General features: G+C 42.0%; 2 protein-coding genes across 4 annotated transcripts in view; both read right to left on the bottom strand.

Annotated features, from left to right (window-relative positions):
- LOC146616096 (poliovirus receptor-like) overlaps positions 1-928 on the bottom strand; it is a gene marked incomplete at its 5' end in the record, with an annotated part of 43159 nt that extends 42231 nt beyond the window's left edge. The window contains one exon of the mRNA XM_085374282.1: positions 919-928. Coding sequence (XP_085230408.1) covers positions 919-928 — 10 coding nt within the window. The remainder of the gene's footprint in view (positions 1-918) is intronic.
- On the bottom strand, positions 464-21398 carry LOC146616095 (nectin-4-like). Of its 3 annotated transcripts, XM_085375057.1 has the most exons (8): positions 21176-21398; positions 18153-18494; positions 17737-18039; positions 16339-16432; positions 15621-15775; positions 2184-2289; positions 1372-1459; positions 464-1031 (listed from the first exon to the last, which is right to left on the bottom strand). In XM_085375057.1, the coding sequence occupies exons 1-8, from the start codon at positions 21309-21311 to the stop codon at positions 1029-1031; spliced, it is 1227 nt and encodes a 408-aa protein (XP_085231183.1). In that variant the 5' UTR covers positions 21312-21398; the 3' UTR covers positions 464-1028. The 3 variants fall into 3 exon arrangements, with proteins under 3 accessions (XP_085231183.1, XP_085231182.1, XP_085231184.1); XM_085375056.1 differs by lacking the exons at positions 464-1031; positions 1372-1459; positions 2184-2289 and having other exon boundaries at positions 15183-15775; XM_085375058.1 differs by lacking the exons at positions 464-1031; positions 1372-1459; positions 2184-2289 and having other exon boundaries at positions 15183-15775; positions 18309-18494.
- Positions 21399-23487: the final 2089 nt, after the last annotated feature.

Genomic DNA, 23487 nt, shown 5'->3' with positions numbered 1-23487 from the left:
TGTTTTTTATTATTCCTCACACTGCACATTATGACAAAGAGCGAAAATAGGAAGATAACATCGAACTAATAACTTATTACGTGTGTGAATACTATAAAATCATAAATAGCTTGTTTAATTTTCTCAAACTTTTCTTTCCTGCTGAAGCAGACTTTTAAACTGCAGTGTGTTGAGTACCACCACAGAATTTCCAGCATTTTAGTGTGTATGCTTTGGTGTTCTGTTCTAGTTTCACATTAAACATTGACCAGCATGTAATCTAAGTTAATACAGTCATTAAGATTAATGATTAATGAGAGAAATGTGACCTTTGTAACTATACTCTCCTGTAAAATGCTATAACGTACTGCTTTTTACAGTTAAATTAAAAAATTTCAAGGGTGAAGACCTTTGATTTTCTTCAAATTAATTAAAAAAACAAAACGAAACAACCAATAATTCAACACAGTAACAAAACCTCACTATGATTTTTTAAAATACGTCTTTTTTTCTTTCAAATTTCTTTGTATGTTGCTTTATGTTAGATTTCCAAGCAAAACATCTGCCGTGCACTAACAAGGGTGGGGCTCTATTTTTCAAGTGTTATGTACTATATGGTAATCAGACGGTGTGCTTCACTTGACTGTTTGTGCCGTCTGAACCTATTATCTGTGTGAGGCTCTGTGGTGTACTGATAACACTGATAACACTGTTTTAAACAGAAGCCCTGTGGGTTGAAATCCTCAGTAGCTTAACGGCTTGTGTTATCAGGAGATATAAATGTCACAGAAAAACTGCCATTCATATTAGCCAGAGCTGGTATGTCAAGGTAGAACCTAAATGCCATGGCAGTACAAGAAAAAGCAATAAAGAAACTTCATTAAAAACTAAGACATGATAAACAAAAGTGGGGCAGAGAGATAAACGGACACCAAGTACCTCCACCTGTTCTTCATCTGTTCATTTAGTAGCTGACTCTAGAATGACATGTTGGTCGAGCATTCAGCCCAGATATTGCTCATCCTTTGCTTCCACAGCTGTCACAGAGATTACTGAAGTAAACAATATAAGAGAATTTGTTTAAAACGGCATGTAATTTCATCTGAACATGCAAAGACTTTCAGTGTATCTGCATATTTAAAAAAAAAAACTCCTACAATACTCAATGCACACATTAATAATTAAAAAGATTTACTTTTGAAGAAGGGCAGATTTAATAAAATTACTTGTACAAAACTAAAACTACAAATATATCTGCAATAACTGCATAACATAATTTTACATTCAAGTAAATAGCGCCAAAATATTTGGAAAGAGAAATTTAATTTTGACTGGAACAAAAATGAAATGAAAACAACAATGGCACATTTCAATGAATTAACTGTTACTGACCTCCATCTGATGTTGTTCTTGTTGCGCTGCACTGTTACCAGCTGGTTCATTTGTTGGGACACGCTGCCAAAAAAGTGTAAACCTACGCCTGGAATTTTTGGGACAATAATTCAAAATGTTCAGTTTCCCCTCCAACACCACCACAATAGATTTGAAATAAAACAAACAAGTGCATGAATAACCCGACGTTAAAAGACAGATACCCAAATATGCAAAACAAAGACAAATGGCAAACGAGGAGCTTGTCCGAAGAAGTGCATCATGTATTGTCTGGAAACACTTTTGATTTTAGAGCGATGCAGTAATTTAGGTGCATCACCTGAGACAGTACAATACAACTTTTTTTAATAAAAAAAAAAAAACATCACTCAATACTCATTAAATAATCATATTCTCCATATTGATTGAAATCATTGAGATTAACATTTTATGAGACTAAATTCACTGTGTTTTAAAGAGGATATGTACTTCTCAGATTATCCTTTTTTATGTTTCCATCCTTTTCCTTTCTACTATTTTGGTACCAGATTTACTTAGTTTCATCTGTGGAAAAAACATTGTTCACAAACTAGTCTTCCGTTTCCCTCTCGCTAAATGAAATCTAGCCTAAAATGTCTATTGTAACACGCTAACTAGTACACTTTTTTTGCCCCACAGAAAGTATCAAAATTGCCAATTAGGCCATTCCTATATAAATAAAGACATATACTCTACTATACTTCAGTTTGGACAGTAGGTCCACATGCTTTAAAGCCAGGTCTACTAAATATTATTCTACATATTGGATACATGCAAGTTAATGTATGAAGTACCTTTGATCTTCATGTGTATAAAAGTACCATACTGCAGCCCCAACGATGCTCAGGAAAAAAACACATATAAAAACACCAAGTAAGGCCCATGCAGCAGAGCACGATCCTGCAGGGACACAAGAATGAAGAATATAATGAGAATTACATTATCTGGCATTTATGTTTTATGTTTCATATATTGAGATGACTCAGACAATACTTAAACATATACCATACACAAATCAAACATGTAGCTCGTGTAGGTTGAGGGCAGGTTAACAATGATCACTTCTGGTACTGTTGGTCAAAAATGTTCTGGCAAAAACTTTTCTAGTCTTGGGTGAAGATAAAGGAAGAGAAGATGGGAAAGGTGTGAGAAAGCTGTCTGATACAGTTCGGGAAAAGAAATGAACTGTCTCTAATTTTTATGGTAGTTTCATTTTAATGGTAAGAGACAAAATATCAACCTGAAGTCCAGAACAAATAGCCAGAATTCTGGTTTCAACGGCCTGAACTGAAGAAACCACAGAATTGGTTCCTTCTTTTCCAACTCTGCACCATGGGAAAGACCAAAGAGCTATCAAAGGACATCATGGACAAGACTGTAGATCTGCTAAAGATTTATCGGGGAACACAATATATGATCCTGGAAGAATAAACAACATTTTTAGGGATTTCTATGAAACTTTATACTCACCACAAATAAACCCATCTAAAAATGAAATTGATCTGTTTCTTGACAACGTAACTCTTCCAAAATTACTAGACAGTCAAGCAATGGAACTGGATTCGCCACTGACACCAGGTGAACTCCAGGAAGCCCTGATAAGTATGCCCAATAATAAGGCTCCAGGTCCAGACGGCTTCCCTGCAGAATTCTACAAAGAATTCTGGACAATTTTGGCACCAGTATTCCACAGCATGTTGCAGGAAATCGAGGAAAAGGGCAGACTACCACCAAATATGAATTCTGCCAACATTAGTCTCCTGCTAAAACCAGGCAAAGACCCTTTATTTCCCTCAAGCTATCGTCCAATTTCTCTTTTAAATGTAGACCTTAAAATAATCTGCAAAGCTCTCTCAAAGAGATTAGAGAAAATGACCCCCCTCTTAATTCATCCTGACCAAACTGGTTTCATAAAAGGTCGGCACTCCTCAACAAACACTCGTAGATTACTTAATTTAATAGACTACTCATACGATAAAAACATCGAAACCATAATATTATCTCTAGATGCAGAAAAAGCATTTGACAGAGTTAATTGGAAATTTTTATTCGCAACTTTACACAAATTTGGTTTTGGAAACTCTTTCATAAACTGGATAAGAATATTATACAATTCCCCAACGGCTCGTATCAGAACAAATGACCAGACATCCTCCAGCTTCTGTCTCCTGAGGGGCACCAGACAGGGATGCCCACTCTCCCCTTCACTTTTTGCAATTTTTATCGAACCTCTAGCAGCAGCATTTAGACAGGCTACAACAATTAAGGGCATAAAATGTAAGAACATAGAACATAAAATCAGTCTCTATGCGGATGATGTGTTGCTTTTTCTGCAAAACACACAATCCAACCTCTCTGAGGTAATTACTTTAATAAACTGGTTTTCAAGAGTTTCAGATTATTCAATTAACTGGCCAAAATCTACAGTTCTCCCCATTAACTGCTCCTTCCATAATTCTTCCTCTGCCCCACTGCAATCCGGAAATATTAAATATTTAGGTATTAATGTCTCTCCTAAGCTTTCAGACTTAACTAAACTAAACCACATCCCACTTCTAAAGAAACTAGAAGGCGATCTGACTAGATGGAAATCTTTACCCATATCACTCATGGGAAGGGTCGCCACTATAAAAATGATGATCTTGCCAAAAATAAATTACTTATTTTTGATGATCCCTAACAAACCATCACAAGATTGGTTCAGATCTCTGGATTCATATATTTCCAAATTCCTTTGGAAAGATAAACCCCCGCGTATTAGCTTAAAAACGCTACAAAGAACCAAGGATAGAGGAGGATTAGATCTGCCTAATTTTCACCAATACTTCTTAGCCAACAGGCTTCAGTTCATCTCAGAATGGTTAAAACATACCTTCTTAGTTGAGCCCTGGCTAGATGTTGAACAGGCACTATGCAAGGATCTAGAGATTTCAGACCTACCATTTATTAGCTCAAACATCAAAAGACATGAATGCTTTAAAAGTATCAACATCAGCTTTTCTCTAACAGCATGGTGGGAGTTTCTAAAAATAACGGAGTCTTCATTAATCCCATGCAAACGTACACCTATCTGGAATAACCCTGACATATTACAAAACAATAATATGATTAATTTCCCAGAATGGAGTTGTAAAGGAATTAAATACTTAGAACATATATTAGAGGGAACAGAATTTATTCCATTTGACAGACTAGTTGAACAATATGGGATCAACAAGACAAGGTTTTTAGAATATCAACAAATTAAATCCATAGTAAAAAAGAAATTTAACCTCAGTCAAGTTGAATTACAAACACCACTAAGTGCGGCACATTTTCTTACTCTTAAATCCCCCAAATTATTATCTAAAATATACAGAACACTTTCTAAATTAGATGAATCAATATCCCTTCCTACTGCAAAGTGGGAAGCAGATTTATCAGTCAACCTAGACCAAAACTTCTGGTCTCAGATTTGCTTAAAAACTTTTAAATTAATTAAAAATCCCAGTCTGCAATTAATACAATACAAAATACTTCATAGAGTGCACTATACAGGTCATCGGATGTTCAAGATGGGCTTTACATCTTCCAACAACTGCTCACACTGTCAAGGCAATACACCAGACAATTACATCCACGCTCTTTGGTTCTGTCCACCAGTGCAAAAGTTTTGGCGCGAGATATGTGAAGACTTATCAAAGTGTCTGAAATGTAACATTCCAACTTCCCCCTTAGTGTGTCTACTGGGCAGCTTAGATAATGTCACTTCAGAAAAGAATATAGCCCATATGATCTTCACTGCCCTATGCATAGCCAAGAAAACAGTCCTCATGAACTGGAAAAATAAAAATAATCTTAATTCTAACCAATATAGAAATTATCTATTAGATTACATTAGTCTTGACACAGCCTCTGCCACCACATTAGATCAATTGCTCTGGGCCCCTTTTATCAGCTCCATCACCTAGTGGGGGTGGGGGGTCATAGTTTGGTCCCGCCTTCACTGTTGTGATTGGTGAGGGGGTAGGGACAGGCTTAGGGCGTCGGGGGGTTCCCCGGAGGCATCTTCCTTGGGGGGCTCAACCCGGGGTAGCGGTCACGTCCGGTTGGGGGCTCTGTTGGCTCTCAGGTGACTGTTTCCTCGCGGCTGCGTGCAGCGGGGCTAGGGGAGGGTCTGTGCTGACGGACGTGGGTTACTGACCTGGCAACCTGGCTGCCCCTGGGTGGGTCCGGGATGGGCGTGAGGTTCTGGGGGCGCTCCGTCTCTGGGCTGGGGCCCGGGCCGGGCCTCGGGGGCTTGGGTCCTGGTTGGTGTGTTGCCGGGGTTGTGGGCGGGTGGGTGCATGGGGGCCCGGCCCTGGAGCAGGGTGCCGCCGGTGCGTCGAGCCGCCTGGGGGGCTCTTCAACTGGTGGGGGGGATGGTCACATCTTGCAGGAGCTTTCTTCTCTTCAGGAACTCTCTGCAGGAGGGGGAGATACAGGAGAGGTGGAGGAAGATCTCAGCCTGGGCGTTTACCGTCTTATGTAGTCTGGAAGATGTGTGGATGGTGGGGTGGGTGCAGTTTTCTCTGTGGTGGGGTTGGGTGGACTGTCCAGGGCTCTGTGGAGCCGGAGGGCGCTACTGCACTGGGCCCCGGTCTGATGGGCCTGGGCCCCCCTTCCCTGGCGGGTCGCGAAGGGTGGGAGTGCCTACTGGGGTCAGCGGGGGAGCTGGCCCCAGGGAGGGGTTACCTGCCCCTCCCTTCCTTCCCTCCCCATCTCCAGCTGCCTCCCTCTTCCCGCTCCTCCACAACCACCCACACATGCAGGGCCTTGGAGTGGGGGTATGTCACCAGGGTGCAGAGGAGGCTACCCCCCCCTGTCCCCTTCTGGCTGCCTCTGCCTCAATTTTATCCCACAACTTAGACATTCACATTATTCACACTCTCATTACACATACATATAGGATCTTGGGGGTGGGCACAATCACGGAGTCCAAATTACCATCAGGGTGTATACCTCACCCCTGACGTCGTTGCCCACCTCTCAATTTTAAATACACTTAGTCATTGAGGGCTAGCAGGAGGGACTATGCGCTTACCTGCTGCTCCTTGGCAGGTAGCTCCATGCCCTCCTGGGTTTTAATTGCACCTTAGAACACATATGCATCAACACTACAATGAGCGGGTGGAGGGAGGTTTGGAGTCTTCTCCCACCCCCATTCTCTGCGGCCTGCTGGAGCGGGAGGGCTAGTAGGAGGAGTTGGCCGTCCGACTGCGGTCTGGGGTGTGGGGCCTCCCTGCTGCTGCGGAGTCGGGGTGGTCTGCCTCTCCCCACCGCAGGGAAAAGGGTAACACCACCTGGGTCTGGGTGCAATTCCCCCCTCCAGGGGCAAGGGTACCTAGACCCGGTTTGTAGAGTACGCTTGGGGAGTGTGATTGTGTGTACAGCGTCTCTTTATGTCTGTCTCCACGTTGGTTGAGTGTGGAGTAAGTGCATATGAGAGCATGAGGGTGGGAATGGATGTTTGTGTCTGTGTGTGCCTGTATGTCTGTGTCTATATGTCAGGTTGGGTATCAGACGCCACCTCTCTGGGGACACCTCAGGCCCTCCAAGGTTTGGAGGCCTATCTCCACCCACCACCACTTCCCCTGCCGGTGGCGGACTCCCTCAGGTGTCGGTGTGTTGGTGGTTCTTTGTGTCTGGGGGTGGGCGTCCGGGTACACACCGGCTCACTCCTTGGCGGCCGCTTGTCGGGGCCTGGGGCCTGGGGCTCGCTCGGGCCCCTTTGGAGGTGGGGTGCCCCCGGCCTCTCGGCCTGGGGCTCGGTCACTCAGGCACAGCTGGGGGCCGGCGGAGCTCACGGGCGCGTCACTGCAACTCCCCCTGACTTCTGCTCCGCGGCTGCTGGGCGAGCCCTCATCTGGGACTCTCCTCAGCTCTTACTGGAACAGTGGCGCGGCTGCCCCTCTGTTGGTCTTCCATGGTCTCTTGTGTTCTGGGGGCCTCTGGATGTCTGGAGTTTTGATCTCCTCCATACCCGCTTCACACCCTGGAGGACGGGGCTGTGGCCCCCCCACACTCCCTAGCAGATCATTACATGGAGAAACCTTTGGAATGCAAGCATGCTGATCCACACAGGTATGCACACATGGGTATTCACAGACGCGGACTAAAGCTTTCTTGGCTGCTGCCTCAAAGCACACTGTGCGCTGTCTATCTTGCGTGCTGCACAATATCGTTTATTATTTAGTAAATATTGATATCTATGACTAGCTAGTTTATTGTGATGGTGCTTTGTTTTCTCTATTATTATGTTGCTCTTTGTTGTTTGCTGTCTCCTCTGTTTTTTTTTTTTTTTGTTTTTTGTTTTTTTTCTCCATACAGGTGACCCAGGAGTTCTTTTTTTTTTTCTCTCTCTTCCCCCCCCTTCTCACCGTCTCTTCTCCCCTTTGGTTTTCTTTCTTTCTCTCCCCCTCTTTCTCTCATTCATTCCCCCTGTCCTATTTATTAAAAAAAAAAAAAAAAAAAAAAAAAATGACAAAGGATGAACTGAAGCTCTGCCATCACGTAATGTCGCATACTGCTGTTTCTGATGTCATTTAGAAAAAAAAAAGAAAAAAAAAGACTGTAGATCTGCTGTAATGGATTACAAGGCTATCAGCAAGTAGTTCAGTGAGAAGGTGACAACTGCTGGTGTGAATATTTGGAAAAGGAAGAACTATAAAATGACCATCAATTGCCCTCAGCCTGGAGCATGACAGTAAGTAAGATGAGAGATGAGCAGCAGTATGGCTTCATGCCAAAGAGCACTACAGATGTTTTCTTTCAGAGTGTTGATGGAGAAGTACAGAAAAGGCCAGCAGGAGTTTCATTGGGTCTTTATGGATCTAAAGAAAGGATATGTTAGGGACCCAAGAAAGAAACTTATACTGCATGAGGAAGTCAGGAGTGGCAGAGAAGCATGTGAAGGTGTTGCAGAACATGTATGAGGACAGTGAGACAGTGAGATATGCGACAGAGATGACAGATGGGTTTAGGGTGGTTGTGGGAATACATCAGGGATCAGCTCTGAGCCCCTTTTTGTTTCCAATGGTAATGGATATTCTGACAGATGAGGTCAGACAGGAGTCTTTTTGGACTGTGATCATTGCAGACAACAGTGTGATCTGTACTAAGTGACGCAGGGGAGGAGTTGGAAGTCAACTCGAAGAGATGGAGGTACGGACTGAAGAGAAGATATGAAAGCCAGTAGAAGCAAGAAAGAATATGTGATGTGTGTAAATGAGAAGAAGACAGGTGTAACACTGAAGCTGTAAAAACTAGCATCAAAAGCAACAGACAATGCACAAAAGAAGTGAAGAAGAGAGTGCAGGCTGTGTGGAGTGGGTGGATAAACATATTGGGGTGATTTGTGACAGAAGGACAGCAGCAAGGGTGAAAGGTAAGGTTTACGAGATGATACCGCTATGATACTGCTATATGGTTTCCAAATAGTGGCACTGAAAAAAAAAATACAGGATGTTGAGCTGAAGATGCTCAGATTTTCATCAGGAGTGAACAGGATAGACAGGACTAGAAATTAGTAAATCAGAGGGAAAGCTAAGGTTGAAGACAAAATTAGAGAGACTAAGATGTTTGGGTGTGTGCAGAGGAGGGAGAGTGAATATTTTAGATGTTGAATATTTAGCTCCCAGGCAGAAGAAAAAGAGAAACACTGACGTTTCATGAATGTAATAAAAGAGGACATGGAGGTTAGCATGAAAGATGAGAATGCATAAGGCAAATTTGAAACACTAATGATCCCTAAATCATTAGTGCCTTTAAAAGATGGCGCCGGTGAGGTCGGCTGCCGTCACGACTGCTCCGACCACTTTTTCTTTGTCTTTGTTTTTTAAGTTAGTTTTCAGCGTTTCTAAATCGGCAAAATCATCACCATTGGGTACATTAGGTATGACAGTGACACTCTTGTTTCTATTGGTATACAATGTACTCACAATTCGAAGTTTTTAACTCCGGATCCGAGCTGGCCGAGTGAGATCTCGAGGGAGAACAAAGGGAAGCTGCGGCGGCCTAGAGGGAAGCGAGCCAGCGTCAGGAACAGGCTGAGAGCTCGTGCACACCGCACACCTCTGCCTAGCATCCTGCTCGCCAACGTCCAGTCACTGGAGAACAAGCTTGACGACCTCAGGGCCAGGATAAAGTTCCAGAGAGACATTCGGGACTGCAATCTCCTCTGCTTCACCGAGACATGGCTGAACCCAGCGGTGCCGGACCACGCCATCCAGCCGGCCGAGTTCTTCTCGGTTCACCGCATGGACAGGACACGGGACTCGGGGAAGTCAAGGGGAGGCGGCGTGTGTTTAATGGTGAACAACAACTGGTGCAACAGTGCGAACGTTGTTCCTCTCACACGCTCCTGCACACCAAATCTGGAACTACTGTCCATCATGTGTCGTCCTTTTTATCTACCTCGGGAATTTACATCGGCCATTGTAAGTGCCGTTTATATTCCACCACAAGCGGACACGGTCACCGCCTTATGCGCGCTGCATGAGGCACTCACACAGCACCAGACACAACACCGGGACGCTGCGCTTATTGTGACGGGGGACTTTAATAGCGCCAACCTCAAACGCGCAGCGCCGAACTTTTATCAACACATCACCTGCCCCACCAGGGGTGAAAGGACACTGGACCACTGCTACACTACGGTCAAGGACGGCTACAAGGCACAATCCCGCCCTCCGTTTGGCAAATCTGATCACGCCGCCATCTTCCTCATGCCAAAATACAAACCAAGGCTGAAACAGGAAGTTCCGGTTCAGAGGAAGGTCGCGCGCTGGACGGATCAATCGGTGGCCGCGTTACAGGACGCACTCGATGACGCAGACTGGGGCATGTTCAGAAACAGCTCCGACGATGACGTCAACGTGTTTACGGAAGCGGTTGTGGGATTCATCGGGAAACTAGCGGATGATACCGTGGAGACAAAGACTATCACAACGTTTCCCAACCAGAAGCCGTGGGTGGATAAAACCATCCGCAACGCTCTGAGATCCCGCACCGCTGCCTACAACACGGGACTCACAACGGGGGACATGGACCCGTACAAAGCCGCGTCATATAACGTGCGGAGGGCGGTGAAAGAGGCGAAGCAGCGCTACGGGAGGAAACTAGAGTCACAACTCCAACAGAGTGACTCTAGGAGCCTGTGGCGGGGACTAAGGACAATAACGGACTATAAAGCACCAACAACCGGTATGACGAACGCGGCCGTGACTCTGGCAGACGAGCTGAACACTTTCTATGCTCGCTTCGAGGCTGCAGCTAAGGTCTCCAACAATGCTAGTGTTAACGGCGGTAACGGCTGCAGACAGGAAGATACTGCCAGCACCGGAAACGTGCTCGTCATCTCCGAGCATGAAGTAAGGAGAGCCTTCAAAAGAGTGAACACCAGGAAAGCAGCAGGACCAGACGGCATCCCAGGTCGTATCCTAAGAGACTGCGCATACCAGCTAGCTCCTGTGTTCACTGAGATATTCAACATCTCTTTATCTCAGTCGGTGATCCCCACATGCTTCAAAGAGTCCATCATTGTTCCTGTCCCGAAGAAACCCCACCCTGCTTCTCTCAATGACTATCGCCCTGTAGCCCTCACCTCAGTAGTGATGAAGTGCTTTGAACGCCTGGTCAGAGACTTCATCATTTCTTCACTACCAGACACACTGGACCCACTACAGTTCGCTTACCGTCCAAATCGTTCCACAGACGATGCCATCTCTCATCTCCTCCACACATCACTCACTCACTTGGACACTAGAAGGGGGAATTATGTTAAAATGCTCTTCATAGACTACAGCTCTGCATTTAACACCATAATTCCCTCCACACTCACCACCAAGCTGGAGCATCTGGGACTCAGCTCATCTATGTGTCAGTGGATCTCCAACTTCCTAACTGGCAGACCACAGGCAGTAAGGATGGGCGGACATGTCTCAGCCTCCACCACTCTCAGCACTGGAGCCCCCCAGGGGTGTGTTCTGAGCCCCCTGCTGTACTCTTTGTACACATATGACTGTGTGGCCACTACCAGCTCCACCACCATCATCAAGTTTGCTGACGACACCGTCGTGGTGGGCCTGATCTCTGATAACAACGAGACGGCCTACCTGAAGGAGATTAAGAATCTGGAGAACTGGTGCCAGAGGAACAACCTCCTTCTAAACGTCAGTAAGACAAAGGAGCTGATAGTGGACTTCAGCACTAAGCAGGAGAGGAACTACCAGACCCCCGTCATCAACGAGTGCCCAGTGGAGAGAGTGGACAGCTTCAAATACCTCGGAGTTCACATCACGCAGGTCATGGTCCTGTCACATCAACACCGTGGTGAAAAAGGCCCGACAGCGTCTCTACCACCTCAGACGCTTGAGAGACTTCCAACTGCCCTCCAAGGTGCTCAGGAACTTTTACTCGTGCACCATAGAGAGCATCCTGGCGGGAAACATCTTAACCTGGTTCGGGAACAGCACCATGCAGGACAGACGAGCTCTACAGAGGGTTGTGCGGTCAGCTGAGCGCACCATCCGCTCCGAGCTCCCTGACCTGCACTCAATCTACAGCAGGCGGTGCTGGACCAAGGCCAGGAAGATCGTGAAGGACCTCAGCCATCCCAACAACAGACTGTTCTCTCTGCTGAGGTCAGGAAAGCGATTCCGCTCCCTGAAGACCAACACAGAGAGACTGAGGAGGAGCTTCTTCCCGCAGGCGATACGGTTTCTCAATCACACCACCACACAGTACTGACCCACACATATGGTTCTTACACACACACTGGACATTCTGGACATTGTTTTTGCACAACACTGGTCACTATATTCTTCATTTCCGGTTAATACTTGTACAGCTGCTGTTATTGTGTATATATTTATTTATATTTAGATTTCTTCATACATTCTTATATAGTTCTATATTGTGTATTGTGTATTTTGTTGTACAGTTATTTTATTTTCAACTTTAATTTATATATTTTATCTTATTCTTTCCCAGTTAAATTTACCCTTCATTCTAATTTGTGTTGTACAGTTATTTCATTTTTAACCTTAATTTATATTTTATTCCTTCCTAGTTAAATTTACCCTTTTTAATTTTTCATATTTATTTCCAATCTTATTCATAGCCTTTTCCTTTTTTGTTTTCTTTAGGTCACGAGCAGTTGTCCAAGCATTTCACTACATATCGTACTGTGTATGACTGTGTACGTGACAAATAAAATTTGAATTTGATTTGATTTGATTTGATTTAAATGGTCTGAAAAAAATAAGCAAAATTCTTGAGCCAACCCTCATTTCCTTATAGTTTATTTTTAAGGAGCCAGACTTTATTTCTTTCTTTAAAGTATTTCTTCTTAGCTTCTCTAAGGAGGGCAGCTGAAAGAAGACTACATGCACCCATTGCACATTCAAAATCTCTCAGACTAACACAGTCTGAGGCATAAGAAACTTATATGGCCATGAACAGAATACAGTGGAACCCCGATTTACGAAATTAATTCGTTCCTGGGGGTCTTGCGTAAGTCAAAATTTTCGTAAGTCGAAGCACCTTTTTCCATCGCCTTTTGAGTGAGGCGATGCTGGCTGAAGACAAAGTTCCTAGTGGAGGAGGAGGTGGCAGAGGTTGAAGAAAGCATACGTATGCATGCATACATACATACGTGTACATGTACATAACATTATGGAATTTAATTAAATTTTTTACAATTTTCTATTTTATCTATTTCGTTAAGTGGGCATTTTGCCACGGGCAGAAATATTGCCGTTACTTGAATTTTTCATTAAATGGGGTCTTCGTAAGCTGGGGTTCCACTGTATATTTAATTTAAGACATGCTTTAAGTTTTAAATTTTAGAACTGACTTGAGTAATATGTACTGCACTGAGTGGAGCATTAGTCATCCATTTACTTGTCTGTTTTATGCTGGCTCCAGAGGCGGAGCCAGACATTTGAAACACCTGGGGCTTAGCCCTAAAGGGTAGTATGCATGTGGGATTTTTTTTTTTTTTAGAATAGGTAGAATAGGTAGAAATGACTGAAAGATTAATAGGCTCTGTTTTGAGTTTTGTTCAAAAAAGAATGACTTCATATAGGAAAAAAATATATCACATATACAGGACACCTTAAGCTAGGTTTTTAATTAAGCAGCAAGGCAGAACAAAATCAGGGCTGTATCAAGACACAGGGACTAAACCCCAATTCAACCAGACCCAGAACTGATCCGGAATTAAAACAGGACTACAACAGTTCAAAATCAGGACTACTTGGGACTTAACCAAGACAGAACCAGAATCAGAACTAGATGATAGCAGCACTAAAAATCATCATAGACCTGCACTACACTTATTTTTTAATTCTACCAAAGTACAATATTTAGATTGAGAAAAGTTTATATAATTATTTAGTCTTGTTGTGCAAACAAGCCTGCAGAACTTAATAAATATAGAATTTGAAAAATAGTAAACCTAAAAAGAAACACTAGGTACGAGATACATGAGGTCCTGTGATACGGTGATACTTTTGGTAAACAACCATTTGACTAACATGTGAGTCTCACCTGCTCTTGTTTCACCTCTCTCTGTGTGTTCCTCTCTCCTTCTTTGTGCTGACAATCATCAAATATACAGTTGAAACCAGATATTTACACACAAACACTTTTTTAATTGTAACATCAAATTAGACTAAATGTTTATTTTTTTTTAGGTTGATAAATATAAAAACATATTTGTTAACTTTAAGAGTAAAGAGAGAAACTGTCTGTATTTCTTAATTGCAAATGGCACCAAATTGTATTCAAACTGAGCCACACTTATGGAGCTCCACAGTTCTCTTCCTGGTGTTTTGTTGACATCTCTTGATGTTCCCATGTCACAGAAACAGGCTCTGTGTTTTGCCTTGTATGCATCCACAGCTGTGCCACCAGTTTACTCACATGGACTCTACGAACCTATCAGAAGCTTCTTCAGCTCAGAATGGAATCGTCTGCAGTTTCTTATTAATTAACAATAAACTTAGTGTACATGTACTCCTAAATTTGATGAAAGTGATAAAAAAAATAGAAGCTCTGTCTCTCTTTATTCTGACATTTAACTAATTCAAAAGATATTTCAATATTTATTTATTTTATACTGAACAACATACAAAGCATAATATATAAAATAACATCTACCTGAGTTTTTCTTTGAAAGAAGCCCCTTATGTCCATTCTTGTATATCAGTGCATTACTGAAACCGATTTATTTAGCCGTGGAGGGAAACAACTGAAAATATGAAATAAACACATGTAAGCTGAGACTCTCTAAAGAAACAGCTTTGTTGTTGTTCGGCTTTTCATTTCGCCATTTGTTGATTCACTTGAAGAGCGAGTAACGTAATATTGGTCAAGTGATCAGTTTGATATCAATCTTTCGTGATTCACCGTCATATTTACATTATTTGTACAGTAGGAATGATTTGCTTTGGTACCTGGTCGAACTTCAGTTCTCCTCTGTCTGCCTGGCTGCGTTTCTCCAACAGCGCACTCGCAGGCAGCAGCTGCCCCGCCCCCCGCTTAGTGTCTGAGCTCGGATCATACCAATATCAGGGGGGATTCACGCACAGTCGTAAATTCCCACAGTGTGCACTATGTGCTTCGAATATTGTGTGTAGTTTTTGTTTTATACAGTTGTCAGCCAGGCATCTAACTATGAAAAAATTACACTCCAAAAGACCCCGGGCTTCTGACAAAACAACCCGGGCTTAAGCCCAGTAAGCCATACCCCCGCTCCGCCCCTGGCTGGCTCTAAGGTAAGTTTCATGTTCATAGTTTGGCCTCATAGTTTTCAGTTCATAGCTTTCACAGTTCATAGCATTCATAGTTTCCTGCTTTGTAATTTAACTAGGCACTGTATATAAAATACTGTGTTCACATTTGAGTCCACACCCACAGCCTGGCCCTCTCGGCCGTAACAAAGGCAATCATTTCTTTAAGCCATTTGCTTACAAATGATTCCTAACCTCTAATTTGGATGTGGGTGGAGTGCCTACAGAAGTCCATCATTTTACTCTCATAGTAGATATTTAAGTTTCTATTTATTTCTTTTGAAAGAAGTCCACAGAACATGAAACAGAACAAGATCAGAATGAAACGACATCCACAAAAGCTAAAATCCCCCAAAATCAGGAACCAGTTCAAAAAGATTTGGACAAACTGCACAGCTAAAACCAAGCTGACCTCACCTGATGCCACATGCACATAGAGCTGACCACGTTTACTTCCATATGTGTTAGATGCTTCACACTGATAAAGGCCATTTATATCAGAGGTCAGGCTCAGCAGTTGTAGCTTTGCACCGTCTATTTTGACAGAAGACTCCAGCAAAGACTGGCCAGATCTGAAAAACATGAACGAGACCTGAACGTGAAATGTACAGAGAGGGCAGAAAAAAGTGAGTTGTGCTAAAAGCTAAACATGTATGTTTTATAAATTATGGTCGAGGAGGACATTGAGTGGATGGATGCAGGTGAGACTTGGAAGTAACCCTCATGTCTCTTTGAAACTGCTTTGCATGACATGTGCTTCTTATCACCAAGCACGTGTCATGTGCTTGGTGATAACATTATTTCCTGGGGGTTGGCTGTAGCTCAGGAGGTAGAGAAGGTCATCTACTGAATGGAAGGTTGATGACTTGATCCCTGACTCCCCCAGTCTGAGTGCCAGATATCCTTGGGCAAGATACTGACCAGATACTAACAAGTTGCATCCATTGGTGTGTAAATGTTAACTAATGAGCACTTAAAAAGCATAGAAGAAAGTGCTTATGTGAAAGAGTGAGTATAAAGCGCTTTGAATGCTCCAGGAGAGAAGAAAAGCACTATATAAGACTCAGTGCCTTTATTATTACCACTCCCATGAAATTAAATATTTCAACTGGAACCAATATTCAAACTACTTTACCTGCTCCAGATAAAGTTTGCATTTGGTTTGGCTTCTGTCACACACTCGAACGAGTCCTCTGAAATCATTCTAATGTTCACTTCTGTGGGAGAAACTGCAAAAAGAAAGAAAGAACAAGAGACCTGTGTTAATTCTTAACTGAGTACATCTTTTTTTTTTTTTTTTAACTGAGTACATCTTAATAAGATCAAACAACTTTTCATATATATTTGAATCAAAACAAAGAAATGCATTTTGGGTACTTTACACTTAGTTTCAAGCAGAGATCATTTTGTACACATTCAAGCATGTTGGTGCTCTGTTTAAAAGCATGGCCTTTATGAGGATTTCAACCAGAAATATAACACCACAGACGAACTGTGTCATTTAAAAAAAGAACCTACAATACTGGAAGAGCATGCTTTGAAAACAGTCTCTAGTGTTTTTGCTTCACCTTCTGCCATTTCCCATGTGTGCTGAATGGATCTCAAACAAATGAAGTCATTGTTAAGCTTTACAAACAGGTTTAAGCTGGTCTGTGCACCGTGGTGTTGCCTCAACTGGTGAGAGTTAATTTTTAACCTGAACATCTGCACTCTTACCGAGAACAAAACTCATTCAAGGCAGCTGAAATATCCAAATTCTGGGTAGACATTATTCATTTTGTGATGCTCTCAAGATTCAAATTATCGAACTGGTGTCAAAAAGGGATGCACATTATTTCACACAAGCAGTGTAGATGTGGAATATACAGCTGCTAGTAAGTAAAAAAAAAAACCACAGTTGGACTTTGATTAAAGATACATCGTTTTAGTTCTACTTTTCCCCTACCAAAGCCGTGCTGATACACACACTGATGCACAACTTTACTGAGTTTTCTGCATTTCAGCTGAACTGGGTGGTTCTGTCTCAGGACACAGATCAGGTTCCATTACTCGTCTCATCTTTCGCAAAATCTTTATCCAGCTATTGTGACAACATGAGTGAATGACAGTAGCATGAGAACAAGGATAAAGCTGGTATCCATACTGGGAAAACAATAAATCAGCTCATGAACAAAGAAAAAAAAGCAAAACCATGTCAACTCTTAACGCTAAAGGCTACCTAGAAGTATGAGGTTTATGTCTGCTTTTGTTCAAACCAAAGATGCAGGGTATAGTTTTAAAAAAGTGCAGCTATTACTTTTATTTTATCCATAATTTATGAAAATATTTCTGTTGCATTAGTAGATAATAAAGATTAACTGGTAACAAGTAAGTAAGTTCTATAGTATTGCTTTGCAGTTGCAGTTGCAGTTTAATCAGTTAATCCTGGGTGTGCCTGTGTACTTTTAATATTTGATTAAATAATTAACGTTCTTCAGTCAACGGCAACACAAAAGAAGACAAATAATAAACTACATGAGCAGCTGACACTCACAGTAGACCTGTATAGTGAAGAGCAGACTCTCTTCTTTAGACAGAGAGTCACCGCTGATGACACACTGGACCTGGTGACCGTTAATCTCTCTCGTAGGAACACCAAACAACGAGCTGACAGTGGTAGTTGTATCGTTGTCATACTGGGTGGAGTTTGCCGTCGTCCTCACTTTGTCTCCCAAAGCACCAGTGAGCCACCTCACCTCTGCAGGAGGCTTCGAGCCAGCAGCTGTGCAGGTAGCAAATAAAACCTCTTCTGTGCCCAAAGTGGGAAGATTGTCCTTGACGCTTGTGAAAGGAGGCACTAGGAGAGTTACAGCACACAATTAGTCAACATGCGAGCAACATGGTAAAATGTCTGTCTCACAAACAAACACCCACAATATTTTAAATAAAGTTGTTGTTTTTTTTATATACCAAGCACGTTTAGAGGAATCTCAATCTTCTGATTTCCACTGGGAAACAAGGTGAAGATGCACGTGTAGCTGCCTTCATCCTTCAGGGCAACATTGGATAACTGGAGTGTTCCATTATTGTTGTTAAAATTCCCAATATATTTAAATCGATCATCACCTCCATTGACAAACTGCACTCCCTCTCTGGGTAGGATAGTGAGGAAATTGTCATTGTGAGGTTTTTCTCTCGTCTTCCTCTGCCAGGTAATCTGTGTCAGGTCATCATTGGTACCAGTGACATAACACGATAAGATAGCAGTACCTCCTTGTTTCACTGTCACACTTCCACCAGTCACCTGGAGAGCTGTAAAGAACAGAAAACGTGATTAAGGCAGAGCTGAAAATAGAAACAAAAGAGAATCCAAGTACATTCATATCAAAGTGTGATGAACTCTTTTGTTTTTGCGTGTGTGTGTGTGTGTGTGTATGCTTCATCTTTCAAACAAATTTTGAAATTAAGCTGTTTAGACATTGAAAAATAACTATGAAAAATATTTATAACTAGTTTCTGTGGTGTTAAATCTACTCAAGCTTTAAACTTATTTTGTTCATCAAATGATCAAAATAAGAAAATACACAGATGTCTGGTAACGTAACACAGCTTATTTTCTTCAACTCCATGTAAGCCAGTCAAGGTTATGTGCGTAGTCATGCGCCCACCTCCACTCTTAACAGAGGAATGAAAACAATATTCTCCAGCATCCTCACCATGCCCTTATATAGTTACATAGTTAATAATAATAATAATAATAATAATAAACTTTATTTATAAAGCACACTAAAAAACCAAGGGTATACCAAGGTGCTTGAGAAAAAATAAAATAGGAAAAAGGAGATGGGAGGGAAAAGAGAAAGGACCTGGCACGTATCAATTATAAAACCTTGACAATCATAATATATAAAAGTATTTAACAAGCATAACGGATAAAAATGTACCAATGCACACCAAATGTTACTTGGTGGAAAAGCAAGATTAAATAAATAAGTCTTCAGCCGTGATTTAAACAGTGACATAGAGTCAGACGCCCGAATATCAACAGGAAGATTGTTCCATAAGACTGGGGCAGCTACAGCAAACGCACGGTCGTCGCGAGATTTCAGCCAAGAACGAGGTTGCTCCAGAAGAAGTTGGGTAGCAGATCTAAGTGCTCTGACAGGAGTGTGTAACCTGAGAAGCTCATTGAGGTAGCTCGGCGCCAAATTATTAATAATTTTGTAAGTGAAAAGTAGTATTTTAACTTGAATACGGTACTTAACTGGTAGCCAGTGCAAGCCAGAAAGAACAGGAGTGATGGAAGAAAACTTCCTGCTACCTGTCAAAAGGCGTGCCGCCGCATTCTGGACAGTCTGCAATCTAACGAGAAGGGAGGAGGAAAGGCCAATGTAAAGAGAGTTGCAGTAGTCCAACCTGGAAGTCACGAATGCGTGAATAAGTTTTTCCAGGTCATTGTGTGGAATATAGCGCTTAGCCTTAGAAATGAGGCGCAGCTGATTAAAACTAGACTTCACAACAGCAGACACTTGCTTGTCAAATTTAAATGAGCTATCCAGTAATATGCCCAAATTACTGGCATAATCAGAAGGGGAGCTAGCAAAAGGCATCAGAGCAGCACACAATTGGTCACGGAGATTTTACTATCGAACACCACGATCTCCATTTTCTTTTCGTTCAGGACAAGAGAATTACGCTTGAACCAATCTTTAACCTCACGCATGCATTCACAAAAATAGTGAAAGGACATAGCAAGATCGTCAGTAATCTCAAAATAAATCTGTATATCATCAGCATAGCAATGAAAGGCAATATTAGACTTCTCAAAAATTGCTCCAAGAGAGAGCAGATATAGTGAGAAGAGAATAGGTCCTAATACAGATCCTTGAGGCACACCACAGCGTACAGGTACCGAGGAAGATGAGAAGTTGCCCAAATTAACCGAGAAAGACCTGTCAGCAAGATAAGATTTAAACCAGTTGAGGGCAGTGCCTCTTATACCCATAGTATGCTCAAGTCTTAGTAGAAGAATGTTATGATCGACCATATCAAAAGCAGAGGAAAGGTCCAATAAAACCAGGAGCACAGAACTACCAGAGTGAGTGCTTACAAGAAGGTCATTGAGAACTCTAAGCAAGGCCGTTTCAGTGCTATGCCGTGGCTTAAAGGCAGACTGAAATTTCTCTGCAATGTTGTTCGCGTCTAAATATGCCTGAAGCTGAGAAAGAACTAGTCGCTCCAGGATCTTGGACAGAAACAGAAGCTTAGAGATTGGTCTATAGCTCAAAAGATCATAACAATCAAGATTCTTTTTTTTCAGAATAGGCTGGACTACAGCATGCTTAAAGGCCAGTGGGACAGATCCAGAGAGTAGAGAAAAATTCATTAAGAACAGAATGCTCCAATTACATCAAAGCAGCCCTTAACAATGCGTGATGGGAGAATATCAAACACAGCATTGGTGTTTTTCAGTTGATCAACCAGCTGCTTCAGAGTCTCAGTTACAGTTAGCTACATAAAAACTCTGTATTGTAGTTCAGTAACATGTGACCATCCTGTTAGGCCATTGCTTGGATTCATCTGTTCTCTCATTGACTTATAAATAACATTATATGAAAAATGAACAATAAGCAACATTCTTGAGGGCATATGAGGAAGAGAGTAGTGCTACTAATTATACAGCACGTCCATGAACAAAGAACTACTGTTTATTGTATTAACACAAACTGAAATTACAAGCAGAAACCATCAATTTCAAGTTAAATATGCACATGTAACAAATAGATAATAATTGATAATACACCACCATTCACTTTTATGAACCACAAAGGTCGTTTAAAAAATAATAATAATAATAATAAGACCCTGCAGCGCACATTGACGCCATGTCTTGTGAGCCAAATCTCTGAAGCGTGAATGTGATAATAAGGAGCTGCAGTGGATAAATACAACATTCAAATTCAGTTCATCGTAGCCTAGTCACTACAAAATACCTTCTACATCAGCACATAGAAGAGACACGATCACGAGAAGGACACGTAGCAGCGCAGAGTCACATATGGACGGTATAGGAAGCAGCTCCATCCATCCGCTAATCATCGCTGTCCACTGATCATAATATTTACGCATTCCAACTTCCGGGAGAAAAAAAGTCCACAGCCCAAAAATGCTAGAACACAACAGAACCGATGATTCTGTTGGGAGTCTAGCAAAGAAAGTAGGCGGGCTATAAAATGGCTGGATACTCACAGCGACACACAGAGAGAGGAGCAGGAGGGGGGGGGGGCTAAATAAAACCTTTCACGCATGAGATGAATTAAGGATGCAGCTTTCTGTTCAGCCTTTTAAACAGCGTAACCGACGAAAACACGCGTGGCTTTACCTTAAATGTACATCAAAACAACGGCGATCACGGGGAGGACCAAAATCCTTGCTGTCTGAGAAAAGAGTGGTTTTTTTTTTTGGTTTGTTTTCAGGGGAGCATCCAGGATTTTCCTTAATTGGTTACCACAGGACCCGAAAACCAGACAGAGGGGCTCACATGAAATCTGAATAAAACACTGGGCGCAATTTTCAGGTTAGTATACACCACTGTGTCCTGTTGTCAAGAAAACATGGTGCTGCACAAGGGTTTAACCCTCTGGGGTCCAGGGTATAATTGGCCGTTTTTGACTACTTTTGATTTTACCTCTATAGTTCACCTTTAAAAACTGTTTATCTTGCCTTGTTTGGTATTATTTTTTTCAGCACAACCTCAAATATCTGAAATTTTAGTTATTTTTCATTTTGGTATACTATATTAGCACAATTGATCTAAATTCAGACAAAAAATTCAAAATCCAAATAGAAAAAAGTTATTTTTTTTACTGTAAAACCCACAAACATGTTTAACGAATCATTTTCATAAATTGAAATGCAAATAGAAATTGTACGTTTCTAAAAATTATGCACAAGTTTTGCAAACAACAAAGTTATATGGTATTATTTACCTAAAAATGCAGCCAAGGCCTCAGGCATTTTTTATATAACCATTTAAATCTATTTACAGAACAATCAGGTGTTCTGCATCAAATAAGAAGGCACACAATTTATTTGTGCCAGTCCAAAAAATAGTTTGTGTTCAGTATAAGACAGAGGAGAGCAGCACAGGCCTAAACCCTGCAGGTCTGACAACAGGAGGTGCATCAGTCCTGTTTTCCATGTGGGAACAGTGTTTACACTGGAATCTGCCTTTGGTGGCTTTTTTGGAGCAAATGTGACATTCAGCAGTATAACTGACACACAATACAAAACAATAACTACACAACACACTAACTACAGCCTCCAAACACACTAAACGTCACTAATGTCTCACATATGAAAACTCGCTCTCTCTTTCTTTCGCTCGCCCGCTTGTCACTGCTAAAACTTCCCCTTCTCCCTAAACAACCAAGTACCACATGTTGCCATATGATTTTTTAGATTGGCTGGCATGGTAAAATCTAACACCAATAGGGAAGGGGTACCTTGTTGAGTAATTGTTTTACAAAGCAGGAATAATGTATTTAGATTTTTTCCTTCAGTAAACAGAAAATAGTGAAAGCTTCTTAGGTAGGATGCAAGGGCGTAGATTTGGCATGGACGTAAGGGACATGTCCCCACCAATATCCAGCGATTATTGAATTGTCCCCACCAATAATCCTACGTCATGTGACAAATATGGCCAATGTGATTGGCTGTGCCTTTCAGGGAGCTCTATTTAGTTTTAGGAGCTGCAAGCCTGCGCTGCGAGGACCTGCAAGGAGGAGAGGAGGATGGCAGCAAAAAGGAAGAACCTGGATATAAGAAAGTATTTTTCAAAGAAACCTGTAAGTCACTTAAAGCCAAGTTAACTCATAAAATGTGTCCGTCATAATAATGTTACAGGCTATGCTAGGCTTTGGCCCACATCAGTCTAAAATTGTATGTAACCATGAATAACGTGTTTTGGAAGCTAAATGCACAACAGGCAGCACTATTAGTTATCTCAGTCTCCCAGAGCAGCAATCAATCAATCAAGGCTTTGTTTGCCACGTGCAGGTTGCCCTGCAGTGAAATAGGACACCTCCCCCCCGACCTTACACACACAACACAGACATCACATGGGGATACAGGTCGGAGATCGGTAGCGTTACAGAAAAAAGGGAGGACAGCATGAGAACAGGAAACAAAAAAACTCCTCTGCACAAAAAAGCACATAAATGTCCACAGCACAACATTATGGAACACGTGACAAGCCACAGGGTCGGGTGGGCGGTGAGGAGTAATCCGAAGCAAACACAGCAGC

The sequence above is a fragment of the Diplotaxodon limnothrissa genome, linkage group LG16 (assembly GCF_057381915.1).
Source record: "Diplotaxodon limnothrissa isolate DT_005_m linkage group LG16, D_limnothrissa_male_GT1.1, whole genome shotgun sequence".
Classification (NCBI taxonomy): domain Eukaryota; kingdom Metazoa; phylum Chordata; class Actinopteri; order Cichliformes; family Cichlidae; genus Diplotaxodon; species Diplotaxodon limnothrissa.
This window is presented reverse-complemented; position numbering and strand designations above follow the sequence as displayed.

Bases quoted from the DNA above. Each gene is read 5' to 3' on its own strand.
- LOC146616095 (XM_085375056.1), bottom strand. From the start codon at position 21,311: ATGCGTAAATATTATGATCAGTGGACAGCGATGATTAGCGGATGGATG. The intron at 18,040-18,152 runs GTATATAAAAAA...TAACTCTCCTAG, and splicing joins GATTCCTCTAAACGTGCTTG to TGCCTCCTTTCACAAGCGTC. The intron at 16,433-17,736 runs GTGAGTGTCAGC...TTCTTTTTGCAG, and splicing joins CTTCACTATACAGGTCTACT to TTTCTCCCACAGAAGTGAAC.